We start from the raw sequence: 14,073 nt of genomic DNA on the forward strand, positions 1-14,073 counted from the left end.
GACACACCTCCCTTGTTGGTCCACCTTTTAGATGTAAAGTCTGAGACAGTAGCACATCTGTTGCTGCACAGTTTGTGTTGGTCTTCCTCTCATCTTTAGGATTTTTTTGGCTGGATGTTTATGGTTGGTGGAATATTCTCTGTCCAGCAGCCCTGTTGTGTCTGATCCATACCTACCAGCAAAACACACATTAACACACCACGACCATGTCACTGTCACTACAACGTTGAGAATTATCCACCACACAAATCATACCTGCTCTGTGGTGGTCCTGTGGGCTTCTGTATCTTTTGATGAACAAAGTGTAAAGAGGCTAAACATATGCAGATCAACAGATGACTACAGTCTGTTATTGTAGATATACAAAATGCTCCTATTTGGTCAGTGGAGCTGATCAAATTGGCAGTGAGCATAGACACCACAAGGTCATTTTAATGTTATAGCACATTGGTGTTTATTGCCATGCAACAAGGAAAATCTCATCCTCTGTATTTAGCTTTTATGTATATACTGTAGAGCCAAACTCTGTATAAAACATGCTGAGCTAATGTTTTTTTCTGATATCAAAGATATTATTAGGGAGTTTGTTCCTCTCTGTTGCGGTAACAGCCCCAATTGTTCTAGAATCTCTGTACACTAGATATTGGAACATTGCTGAGTATTTAATTGAAAGCAGCCACCTAAACATTAGTAAGTTCAGGTGCTGATGTTGATGATTTTTTTCTCGATCACAATTGTCACTCCAGTTCATTTCCAAGGTGCTGTAGTGTTCATCATCAAGACAAAGAACACAATTCCAGTGCTGTCGGCTGTACACACATAGCTGACACTTGGCATTGACCATAGTGACATAGCCCCCCACCCCATTAAGTTTATGCTAACTGTGCACATTTCAATGCCTGACAGCAGAGAGAGCAACTTAACATAGCTAATACCACTCATTAGTAGAGGTGACTACAAACCTGGAATTACACTGAATTCACAAAAAAAGATACAAACAAAATTTGGTGATGATTTTCAGATCTTTAATTTCTCTCACAGATGGTACCACTGCTGGGTGCTCTTATTCCATTCCTGGGTAGCCTTTGTAAATTAGTTTGATGTTCACTCTTTAGCTCTGGAATATACAGTAAAAAGTCACTGGTGAGCTACATTGCATTGATACTAAAATTAACAGTTGATTCTTCACTAAAGCTTATTATGTGCAAACTGCATTTACACAGAGACCCCAACACTTTTACTTCAGTTATAAGAAAATCTCTTTATGAATGCATATGTGATGCTCCTCCACTCAGCTTCAGCTGCATATCAACATCACATAACCAAAACAAAAAAGTGCTTTCAGTGTTTCATAAGCATATTTTACATATGATAGTAAATTTATATTTTCATAACATGTTATTAATCATACAAAGTATAATACATGTGTAATATAAAAGGAAAACTGCTGATCACGCTGAGCTGGACATTTTAACTAAGGGCTTTTTGATGTCTAAAACTGCTCATTGAAATACACCTTTATTGAGATACACAAACTGTCTACCTCTACAACTGCATTTGTCACTTAATGCGAGGCATTATACACTTGGATTAGGGTGGTTAGGCTTTAGCAGGACACCTCAGCAGAATGGACAGTGGTCGGCAGGCCTGGTTCAGCACAGCTGTTGGATGCACTGTCCATGGAGACATCAGTGTGAGAGCGTCCTCTCTGCTCCTCGCTGGTGTGTGTGCGACTGCGTGTGCGGCTCCGGCTGGCATCCAGAGAAGAAACACTGTTGCCTGAGGCAGTGCGAGAGCGGGACAGACGAGTCATGCCTGCGGAAGGCACTGAGACAAGTACAAAAACAAAAACAGAGACAATGTAAGTCACATTTTAATTAATGATACATTTTCTAATTATTATTATATTTTTCGTTGTTCAAAAAAAATGTATTTACTACATTGTTTGAATGCAGCAGCGGTCCTTCACGTTGTGTGAAAACTTCATTATGAATGGGCAAATAGAAATGCTCCAGAATTACTTTTCTTACTGACTTATAATCTTTTTACATTGACTTCCACTGAACGTTAAGAAGGTTTTTTCCTTCTCATGTAAAGTTACTATTTTGCGTCTTTTTTTTTTGGACAGCGATGATTCATTGTATTAATTTATTCATAGCAACTTCGTCCTATTCTGGATAGCAGTGGGTCCAGAGTCTACCTGGAATCACTGGACAAAAACATAAACAAGGCTGGATCACAGTCCATCAGAAGGCATCACACACTCACACACACGGAAACTTTTTAAGTAGCCAATCCACCTGCCAGCATTTGTTTTTGGACTGTAGGAGGTAATCGGAGAGCCCGGAGGAAACCCACCCAGACACAGAATAAACAGACCAAACCTGCAATCCCAGGACAGATATATTCTACAATATATAAATTATAGGTTATGTTTGGTTAGGCTAAGATTAGTTTGCCTCATATTACTTTATTTTAAATAAAATGTATTACAGATAAAAAAAACACATTACTTTAAATAAAACTTAACTGTTCATAATTTATAGAATGGTGTATTACAGATGATTTCATTTCAACAGCCTATTTTTAAGTGTGTTCACTTACTATATCCCAGTCCCTGGATGAAGTACTTGAAGGCCTCTGCAAGCTTGGCAGGCTATAGCATAAAAAGGACAGAGAAATAAATACTCACACAGGCTCAGTTTAATGGTCAGCTGAAAAGTATTAAATATATAATTCATTATATAATATTAATAGGTGAATAAATACCTGGTCAACCTGGGGAAGACCTCCACAGTCAGCCATCTAGATGACAAAGAGTATGTATACATGATACATTACACATAACAGGATCATCAGCATGTGCTCACAGGTTCATAAGCCAATAGACTAAATAGGACAAGAACTAAATATTCAATACTCATTTGTTATTTCAGTAGGTAGTGATCGAGTGAACTGGTCAGAGGTGAAGGTCACTAACCTTCAGAAATGTTGTTTTTGTTGGATTCATTTTAGAGTTGCAGTCAACCTATGAGGGAAAATTTCCAACAACATCTGCATACATGCATAAATGCATTTGTGGAATTTTTATTTGATGGATGTGCTTTCTGATGATTCTCAATAAACACAACATACCATAGCATCAACAGCAGGAGAGCTATCACCCACCACCAGAAGAGCTGGACACCTACAGCAACATAAATAAGTGCTCAGAAACTAATAGATGTGTAACAATGATATGGAAGGAAACGCTGATGGTATTGCATCACTTGTAACTTACTTCAATGTTTTCATGTTAACGTTTCCACCTGGAGAAGGTCTCTCAATGTCCAGATGCCTTCGGCTGAAAAACATATAGATGCTCATGTCCAAATGTTTATATTTTGTTGCTGTCCAATAAAAACATGTATCTTCAATTTTGTCGATTTTTAGTTCACTACATCACTTGAACACAGCAGTTGTCCTTCACTGTCCTGCACTGTGTTGAAATCTCACTATGAATGGACCAATAGAAATGATCCAAATAAACTTGGAATTTAATGTTTTTAAATTCACTTCCATTGAAAGTTAAAAAGGTTTTGTCCTGTAAAGCCCTGTAAAATAACTATTTTTGGAGATACATGTTTTTAAATGGACAGTGACCATTTAATAATGCAAATTCATCTACTCTGGACACAGACATATAATTGTCTGCACACAGCATGTTTATTTTGCTCAGAAAAAGCATGACATGAAATGGAATGTTTTGGAGCAGCTGCACATGCAGTTAAAACCATCCCTATTGCGATAAACTTGGGGTAGAGGGGTAAAATGCATTTGACTGTAATTCAGTGGAACTGCAGCTCTGAACTGAAGGAACAAAATGTAAGATTTAGAGTAGTGTTTGTGACACAAAACTAAAAATCCAGCACCAACAAATGGTTTATCCAATGAATAAATGATACCAAAGATTACAATATCTAATGTCAAGCCTTCGCAGAAAGGAAATTCCCTTCATTTCAGAAGACATGTTTGATGAATAGATGTCCACAAACTTTTGGGCATACAATGTAAGTCCTCCTAAACATAAAAAGGGCACAGAGTATCTTTGATTATAAAAATCAGGAATTGAGAACGCAAAAGGGGGGTTCTTGGAAGGACACACAACAAAATCAGATTTCAGTGATACCTGTTATAAGACTTGACAAACAGCTCAAGATTGGTCTGGTTAATGCTGGTTGTGATGTGATGACGAAAGGTTGCAATTAGTTCATGGTTGTTGTGAATCTCTTCCTGTCAAAAGAACATAATGTAATAAGTTTAATTTAACAACAGATAAAACAGTCAATCATTAATTGATATATTTTTAAAAATGTCTGGAATACCCAAGGTGCACACTTGAGACATTTTTCAGAAAAAAACCTAAAAGCATTGCTAAAAATTGCATATAAATAAACTGTTATGTTGTTTTCAGATTCCACACATAAAACTAAAAAATCACACTACATTAAGGATACAGTCAATTGTAAAATACAAACCTTAATATATTTTGTGTATGCATGTTATTTCATACCTTTCCAAACAGGTGGGAGATGACCATATCTGGGACAGCATGGGCCCAGCCAGAGAGCTGTGGAATGAGTCATTCGGTAGCCTTTAGTCTTTAAAATTATGAGTTTATTAAAAGAGGTTTAAAGCTACACTCTTTTTCTAATCCCTTAAGAATGAAAATCTAGGATTAAAACAATGAGTCTCCATAAGCCTTGAAAAAAATAACCCCTGCCTGGTTACAATGGAAGAAAACAGTAACGCTAACAGACATTGATGGTTCAGTTGATTTGACAGTCTATCAACATCATTTAAACTTGATATTTTAAACTAGACAAGTTTAATTACAGCTCTAATTGTGGTTTGGTTACAAAATAAATTATGACTGCCCTAATTTACAATATTAAAGACATATTTTAAAGGTACTGATTTTTAAAACTGGTATTAGAGTAGAAAAAGTTGTTTGTACCTTGTGTGTTGCCCAATCCATCCAGCCCTCAGCCTGAGCATTAACATTAATCAGGACTAGACCTTCAACCAGGTCAGGATGATTCAACTGGAAGAGATGCATAAAGGGAGTCAATCTAATGAAATCACTGTCATTCAGTTTGTTAAAGAAAGTTTATATGAGGTAATTGAAGTTGCATGCCTTTACAAAGTTATGCTTAGAATTACTTATCAAAAACATATATGAGCAATTTTTAAGTTTTAGTGTTTTGAAGAGTGGCTGTTTGTACTTAGGAGAACATTCCAGCGGATTAATGGCCAGCATGCCAATTATAATGAGAAGGATTACTCTGCCAGTATCAAGTATCAACCTACTGCTACATAGCAAGATTTCGACTGAGCCATAATCCTGATTTAATCACACCGGTGCATTAAAATGCATCAAAAATAAAGACAGAGTTTCAACTCACAGCAAAACGTGCAAGAATGTAGGCTCCAGCCCCGAATGCCATTCCAATAATACTTGTGATACTATGTAGAGAAAAGTTACATTTTAAAGAACATAATGGGTAGATGTGTTGTTTCTGGTTTTATTAGAATAAAATATGTTCAACTTTGGAGTTCATTGGGGCTACTTACTTAAAATGCTTAAGCACAATAGGAATGGTCTCTGAGAGCTGGTCCATTGAGGGGTATGTGAATCTATAATAGTAGAATTACAGTGGTTAATTTCCAATTTTGAGAGTGGAACACCATGACATCTATTTTAGAAATCTCTGAAGCACTATGAGTTACAGCTAGAATGTAGCATGTGCATATCAGGGAGGACAAAGTTAATCTAAGACAAGTTATAGCTCACTAGACATGTTGACCATCTAGGACTCCAGATGTTGCTATAACTCTGAAAATGTATAGTCTGCCCCTATAGTGCTCAGACTAACTGTGTTTGTATAGAAAATGCTGCATTTGCCCTAGAACAGATGGCAGATCAGACACTGGTGCCTCGCTGAGCTCTGCCTCATTCAGACCCTGGCACTGACAGCATGACCTACATTCTCTCTGCTTTCCAGGAAGTGCTGGAGATTAGATAGTTATGTTGTGGCTTGTGGGCAAGGAGATGCCTATAGATCTACCATAAAGTTAATGGACAAATACAAAATTAAGTTATGGTTGTAGATTAGAAATAAACTTAAAATATATTTTATTCCCCAGAATGCCTTCCTGCCTCACACATACCCAGAGGGAAGGGTACTAGCACCTTCTTGTTGCCCAGGTGCATCTACGTGGCACACAGCAAAGTGACGTGTGATTTCCTGCATGTCCTCATGGCTGAAGAAATCACCGAAGCATGTTTTATCTACAAAGAGCCACATATGATCATTACAAGGCAACACATAAAACTAATGATCTTAGAATTGAAACAATTTGAACAATTATCCACATGTATGATCAGTGAAGGTGATAAACTACCTCAAAGTGGCAAACCTCAGATTCTTAGGGCACAAACACTCAACAAATAACTGCATGTTATATTCTTACGGTTCAGTCCGATGTCATGGAATGTAAGGATGACAGGACGGTTCTCCTTTGGGACACCTGTCACGGTGCAGTGAACAATGCCAAAGGGTGTCTCCACATTATCCTCCTGCAAGAATAAAGTTGGGGTTAAATGTCTAGGTCACAGCTAGAGTTATGATGAGGCTGGCCTCAAAATCTCTCAACGAAGAAAACTAATTCCCACAGCACTGTAGTTCTATATATCCAGGTTTTTCCACTCTTAAAAAACTTTCCTAAATGATTCTGGGTCTGGATATTGACATATAATATCTGCAAACACCCAATGGATGGAATCCATTCACAACCAAGTAAAATATTCTAGAAACTAAAAGTCCTGACAGCTGCATTTTTCAATTTGTCATCTATTTCTAATAGTAGTCAATGGAAGTCAAATTTGTGAAGCACTGAATCAACCATTTACACCACTTATATTCACATTCCATTCATTACTAGTGTTATGTCCTGTCTGAAAGACCAGGCAGTAAAGAGTTTTTAAATAAATTAATAAATATACCAACCCAGCTGGAAAGTTTGCTCTCAGTCAGTATACAAATGTATGTGATGTAACAATTATAAAGTTCCTCCCTTTGAGGGAGTTCTTTTGTCAAGCACACCATTGTACAAACACTTTTCCTGATGGATCTCACTTGTCTTATACCAGAGCTTGGCTGTTCTGTTATTGAGCCAATCCTACAATTTCCAAACACCTCTTAGAACACTGAAATATTGTTAGAAATTACATAAAGCACCAGAAAGACAAAGCAACCCGATTCAAATAGAATCAACAGCCATTTACTAAATTAAATCACTGCCAGAAACTAAACACAGCATGAAAATGACAAATCAGTCCAAATCAACTCACCCCCTACTGCAGTCAATTAATTAAACACAGTCAAATAAACAGTGATCAGCAAGGAATACTCAGCACTCACAGTCACTTCAGCCTCAAAAACAGAGTCATACTCAGATTCCTCCAGAACCATGCTTGCTGTCGATGTGATAGGCTGGATGAAGAATCTATGTGTATGCAATAGTGGCCGCTGGACTGTCCCTCTACAGGCTCTAACCCCTGATGGCCAAACATGCACTCAGCCGGGTTTTATATCCCTCTGTTTACAGTGTGGCATAAGCCTCCTGCTCCCAGCATACCTTGCATGTTGGCCAGCGCAAGGTAGCCTAATTCTTATGGAGAATTCTCCAAATTGGATCAGTCTGTCAAACATGAGCATCTTAAAATGGGGCATCTCCATTGTTTATGTTTTGGGATCACTTGAGCATGGCATATTTTATTATGATACAGAAGAAATTATGTCATTTAAATATTAATTTAACCAAAAAAGTACTCCAGCTTGATGTAACATGGCTTTTTTCCTAATGTAACAGGATTTTCCTAATGTTTTCACAAATAAAACATTAAAAACCTAAATCATATATGGCCTTCCAAAATTACATTATAGAGAATATACTTCAGCAGCACTATTCTAAACTGAACTGCAAAATTAAATTGTAAATTCATGAATATGTAAACGTACTGTATATCTAAAGCAGGCATATTTTACTTATAAAACAGAGCACAAGTTTTGAGTACTCACTTAAACTGAACATTTTAGACCTGACCATTCCAGCAGTGACCAGCAGTAAAGCTTGTAAACTGTGGTAAAGCTGATCAAGGCAGATGGCAATCCTTTAGTTTAAATGTCATCCCTGTGCAGACTGCTGGATTGCTCTCAACCTCAAACAGTGGAAACAGTTCTGGAAAATGTAGTCCTCTAATCTGTACCTATGTATAATGCAGCAATCTGTTTTTATATTTAGTGTACTAACATATATATTTGTATAACACTTAATAATGTATAGAGTTTATTTCACAATGTGCATGATGTATTTAATCAGTATCACTGCACCAATTACAGTTTGGTTCACCTACACATTGCTTGGAAGCACAAACTGAAAGCACCAGATTCTAGCATAGAATGGAGGCTAAATTTTTCCTTTACTCTTCAAAAACAAAGAGCAATGTGACCTTCTCGATAATCAACCCCATAAGGCCTCTCTAAATAAGTCAGACCAACTTTAAGATATATTCATGTACATTTACAGTATAATAATTGCTCATTTTGATTTTGACTTTATTCAAACTCCCAGTGGCTGTAGTGATAGTTCTGTTCATTGTATTTGAAAGCTGGAGATTATAACAAGGTTATCTTACTACTGACAGTGGATCCACACAAACATCTCTCGCACAGTTTATTTCATCAGCATCCAACAAAGAATGAATCTGGAGTTGAAAAGAAGGAAACATTGTTAGTTGTAATCAATAAAAAATAAATTACATAAAAAGACCTGCTATGTGAAATGTTATCAACAAATCATCAAAAAATACACTCCAATTTATCTATCTATTTATCTATCTATCTAAAACTATTCAGAAGACATAACATACCCTTGTTGTCATTGTTGTAAAAGCCAGTGCTGGAGAGGATGGTGTTAATCAATTCTGTCTGGATAAGGGCATTGATGGGTGGAAATGTTGTGACGCACAAGTGTAGGCTGTACATCACAAGCTGTAAAATGACCCTCAGAATCGGATTGTCTATATCTCTGATCTGATAATAAACTCCCATTATGACCCATGTTAAAGTTCCACTCAGATCTGCAACACAGTCCAATTGTTCACTCATTATCTGTTACTGCTTCATTTTGTTCAGGGTCCAGACCTCACCCAAAATCTATGGACACAAGGCAGAAACACCCTAGACATGGCACCAGTCCATTGTAGGACATCACAAACACACTCACTCACAACCTTATTTGAACACTTTTGAATAGCCAATCCACATAGTGTCTTGTTTTTTCGATTGTGGAAAAACCCACAACCCCAACTTCCTGGAGCTGAGTGACAGCAACACTACCTGTAGCACACAGTGCCACTCAACTAGAGTTACAGTTTATCTGTAGTAGAGTCTCACTGAGGTGACTTTGGCTGCTTTAATGACAACACAAATAAGATTTCCTTCAATCTTCACATCCAGGACTTGGCATTGGCACCCACTGGCTCTATTCATATGTAATGTATCAGGATGAATAAAAATGTGCCACAAATTCAGTGATTATTATATCATGCAACCAGTGACACTACATGAGTTAATTATGCCTGATTTTTAAGTCAGGTCTCTGTAAGTGTTTAAGCCAAAATCAAATAATTACCTTCATGAAAGATAAAATGACCCCAAAAATTTAAAATAAAAAATACTAAGGCCACCAGCAAAAATATTTGCAGATTTTGTGGAAATTTAGTATGTGGCCTAAACATGGTATCAATCAAAGACTGTGGCTATGATATAGATATTAACCACATGTGATTGAAGATCACATGTGTGTATCACCAAAATTGGTTATCTGTTATCAATGTGTAACCTCTATTGTCATATTCCAATACCAATTAAGAAAAAAAGCATTGTTTCTTAGTCTTGGAGTGCCCTGTTATTTAGATCTAAATATATTAACTCTAACTATATTTGCAGCTTCTCATTAATACATTAATGACTTTAAAATAGGTGTGCTTAGGAAAAACTGAATCTGAAGTACTCCAGAATAGGAACTAGAAAACAAATGGGCTTACAAATAAGAGGTTCAAGAATAATCAGTGAAGTGTTTGCTGCTGCTCTCTGGTCATGACAGTTGGCTCACAGCCTCTACTGGAGTGTTCTTCACAAATGTAGCAAGTGAAAGAAGAATTGATGTGTTTTACAGTTCAAAATATATTTTAATTGCTGTCTCTCTTTGAGATATTCACATTCGGAAACTGCTTTATAATTTACCAAAAGACATTCCCCAAAATACATTTTCCATGACCTGGCTGGAAAGTGCGTAACCTCGATAGGCCACATGGGTCACTGACCGCAAACCCATCTGCTCTGTGACATATGCCACTGTCTGCGGTAATCAGGTGATGACCTCCAGTTGTCGGTCCAAACCCAGACAGCAGATTTAACCCGTAAAGCCTGAAGGAAAAAAATAGGGCACTAACCTCCCGCTGTACATTACTCATCAGTAAAAGCCAAAAAGTCTTTCTTGTCTTTTAAGATAACATTTTTAATCTAGAAAATGGAAACAATTCAAGAGCTATTATTTCAAGCAAATTTCAGAAAGGTTTTGTTTAACATAGACTGCAATGTCTCACTGGCCTGTCGTACAACTACACAGTTGGAACTCTAGATGGCGCAGTAAAGCAACTTTTCTCGTCCTTTTTCTCTCACAAGCATTTTTCCTTTCACGTAATTTTTCTTAATGAATCCAAATAAAACCAAAACAGGTAACATATCGTGTTCAACATCGGATCGTGTGGTTTGCAGGTTTACTCTAGTGTTCCCGCGCATTTTCTAATCTAGTGATGATAAGCTGTATTGAGTGATGTAGTTAAATCGGTGATTTAAAGATAAACAATAGCATATTTAAGTCTCAGTTACAGATCTCTATAATGATTTTTCTTCCCGTTATGGAACAGCATGAAACTGACGCTGGATTTGAATGTGCCACAAGCTTATCACATTCACGGTAATTCAGAACTTTTCCAGGCATTACCCGGAGTTAGTGCTAGTGGGATAAAGTCCGGAGCAACAGTTACAGAGTTGTGTTCACATATACAATTTCTCCAGGCAAAATATGGAAACTTTTTGTGTTATCATGCCTGAGTGAAAAGGGCTTGAGTGCCCATGTGTGAATAAGGCCGGTGTTATGGTCCGGAGAATTCGTAGTGAATTTATGCTGCCCTACAGATTCTGTGCTAAATCATGAGGGGGACCCACTCTGTGTGGCGACTACAAAGCAGTTTCATGTCCGTTCAACATCATGTTAACAAACAAACAAACAATCATATTAATTATATTTGTAAAGACAGTGGCTCTTTCTGGTTGAAGGAGAGAAATAACTGGCTGATACTAAACGTTTTCAGCGGTTGTGTATGCTCCGCCCCTGCCCCCACCCCTCTGTGTCGAGGGAGAAGCCGGTGGTGACTCGTCCCCATGGAGACAGCGAGAGAAAATCACACCGTGGACTCCAGTCACATGCGCCGAGCTCGGTAAAGGTAAAGGAGCCGCGGTCACAGGTGAGTAAACCGGGAGTGTAGTGTAGTGCACAGTGTAGTGTAATGAGTTTCAGGGGCTCCGTGTTTCAGAACCCGGCTTGTAATACCAACAGCTCGAGTTCAGCCTCGCGTCGTCCGGTTTCTCTCTCGTAATTTCACTGCTGCACAATTTAAGGTGGAACGGAAAGTTGGAAGACGCTGGAGAATGAGACGCGTGTTTCAGCAGTGGTGCGCTGTTTGTAGTGACGTTAAGACGCTTTCTGTGAAAGCTTGTCCAGCGCCGGGATGTTAACTTAGTTTATGAGTTTAGTTTGAGTCTCCGCAGAGATTCCGTGTGACAGGGACCTAAAATTCAAACCGGTGCAGATTTTATTGTCACGATGATTCCACTGGAAGTGCGTTTAAAAGTCTATGGTAGTTGAATTTCAGTTCTTGTAATTATGTTTTACAATTTCTTGTACATTTCAGTTCTAATAGAGTTAAGTTTGACTGTTAGCCGGCTAGTGGTGTCTGCTAGTTAATGAAAAAGTATTGTTTAGCTTAACCTCAGCTAACTTAGCTCAGTTTAGCTCTGCCCAGTGGGAGAAATTTCTCTGAAACTGGCATTTAGCTGGTCCTAACATTTTGAGAGAGGCATTCTTAAATCTGAAATCATAACCATTACGAGTCGTCGCATATTGACCATAAGGAGAGTTATATTTCTTCAGGAAATTCCGACTTTGGTTTGGGTTTTAGACTACTTGATTTGCTTGTTTACGAGTCTCTCGTTTGTCTTCACCCATCTTGTCGTTTTCGTCCGTTATCTTCAGCGGTTCTAAAAGGATAATCTCTGTTTTCTAAAATCAGTTCATTGGTTCTTCTCATAGTCACCAACATAATATGGACACAAGTAGTGGGACACACCTTCTAAACATTGAATTAAGGCGTTTCATTCAGTTTCATTGCCACTTAGACATGCAGTCCGGTTTTAAATATATTTGTGAAAGAATGGGTTTTTAAAAAGCTCAGGGGCTTAGAGTGTGGTACTGTAATACAGCGTCACCTTTGCAACAAATCAGGTATGGGTTTCCCAAAAACATCTTAGAACAAAGAAGATTCTTAAGTTGGAGAGTGAAAATTACACACTTTCTCCCTGTTAAGAGGATCTTAATACTAAGATGTTGTTGGGAAACTCGGCCCTGTTTGTAACATTTCTTTCCTCCTAAACATTCCTCAATCAACTCAAACTGGTGTTATTTGAAGGTGGAAGTAATTAGAAACCACAGGAGCTCAGAATCTACATGGAAAGCAATAGAAAGTTACAGAGCTGAGGTACTCTGTGCGTAAAAGTCATCAGCACTCTGCTGACACTAACTGAAAGACTTCAGTCCTCCTCTTGCATTACATTGATACAAAAATACTGCTAGGAGCTGCTTGGTTTGGATTTCCATGGCTGAGTAGTTGCATGCAAGCCGTACATTACCAAGTACAATGTAAAGTGATGGATGTAGCTGTGTAAAGTAGACTGTCATTGGACTCTAGAGTAGTAGAAATGTTCTGTGGATTGATTAATCACAACTTCTCTGTCTGACAGATGAGTTTAAATTTGACAAAAAACTTTACCTGCCTGTCTGCATGTTGTCATCTGTAACGTTTGGGGGAGGAGGGATAATGCTATCAGGTTTTCAGTGGTTGGCATAGACCCCTTAGTTCAATGAAGTAAAATCTTTCGGAAATTGTATGCTTCCAACATTTTGGTAACAGTTTGGGGACTGTGCCCCAGTGCACAAAGAAAGAAACATTGAAGCTCTTACAGCAGCAAAGGGTGCTGGGACGAGTCCATATTAATGCCTATGGATTTGGAATGGGATATTCCTTCACCCATGTTCTACCTGGTGGTATTTATCATATATTCTGACTGCTGGATTGTCTGTTGGATTAGTGGAGCTTGAATAACACACTCAGATTCAGTCACAAAAATGCTAACAGTTTTCCATTAGATACTATGCAAAAATGCTAATGAGACAAACACATTTTAATGTACATGACTCTATTCAGTTCTGGTCCCTGGAACCAGCTACTTTTTCAGTCCCTGCTCACACTGGTTTCCAACCATCCAGACTAGGTACTAAATGGTGACGTGAAAACCCTACAGAGCACTGATTGGCAGGAGAGACATGTCAGTCTCTGATGTTACAGCAGCTTTCACATTTATTTTTATCAGACTCACAACAGCAGCTTGTTATTTCCCTAATCTGTGCAGAGCTCCAAGTTATTGAGTTATATATGGCTGGTGCATGAAAATTGATGCACTGTCATGCAAGTCTGATTAATATCATCCCACAAACATTAATGTGTTGATTTTGATGCTGTTATTAGCTCCTAGATTTCCCAGTTATAGAACAGTTGCTTCACCTTTTGTGTTGCATTCACTCAGCATGTGTTTTAAAGGCAATGGCACAGCTGATTAAGCCTCA

The 14,073-nt window shown here is 38.0% G+C and overlaps 2 protein-coding genes across 3 annotated transcripts in view; one reads left to right on the top strand and one right to left on the bottom strand.

Annotated features, from left to right (window-relative positions):
- Positions 1–1,606: 1,606 nt before the first annotated feature.
- ndrg1b (N-myc downstream regulated 1b) lies at positions 1,607–7,523 on the bottom strand. The gene is made up of 14 exons (XM_066682405.1): positions 7,464–7,523; positions 6,514–6,619; positions 6,211–6,331; positions 5,614–5,676; positions 5,445–5,505; positions 4,997–5,083; positions 4,553–4,609; positions 4,169–4,272; positions 3,281–3,343; positions 3,136–3,187; positions 2,981–3,028; positions 2,770–2,805; positions 2,605–2,656; positions 1,607–1,827 (listed from the first exon to the last, which is right to left on the bottom strand). Exons 1-14 carry the CDS (start codon positions 7,512–7,514, stop codon positions 1,607–1,609), a joined length of 1,122 nt encoding a protein of 373 aa, XP_066538502.1. The 5' UTR covers positions 7,515–7,523.
- Positions 7,524–11,535: 4,012 nt separating this feature from the next.
- The window catches only part of ptp4a3b (protein tyrosine phosphatase 4A3b), a 30,000-nt gene continuing 27,462 nt past the window's right edge, over positions 11,536–14,073 (top strand). For both annotated transcript variants that reach the window (XM_066682403.1, XM_066682404.1), the window contains exon 1: positions 11,536–11,638. The gene's annotated coding sequence lies outside the window, so the exon portion shown is untranslated. The remainder of the gene's footprint in view (positions 11,639–14,073) is intronic.

Source organism: Hoplias malabaricus, chromosome 10 (assembly GCF_029633855.1).
Source record: "Hoplias malabaricus isolate fHopMal1 chromosome 10, fHopMal1.hap1, whole genome shotgun sequence".
In the NCBI taxonomy this organism is placed as follows: Eukaryota; Metazoa; Chordata; class Actinopteri; order Characiformes; family Erythrinidae; genus Hoplias; species Hoplias malabaricus.

Bases quoted from the DNA above. Each gene is read 5' to 3' on its own strand.
- ndrg1b (XM_066682405.1), bottom strand. From the start codon at position 7,514: ATGGTTCTGGAGGAATCTGAGTATGACTCTGTTTTTGAGGCTGAAGTG. The intron at 5,506-5,613 runs GTAAGTAGCCCC...TTCTCTACATAG, and splicing joins ATTGTGCTTAAGCATTTTAA to TATCACAAGTATTATTGGAA. The intron at 1,828-2,604 runs GTAAGTGAACAC...TACTTGTCTCAG, and splicing joins CATCCAGGGACTGGGATATA to TGCCTTCCGCAGGCATGACT.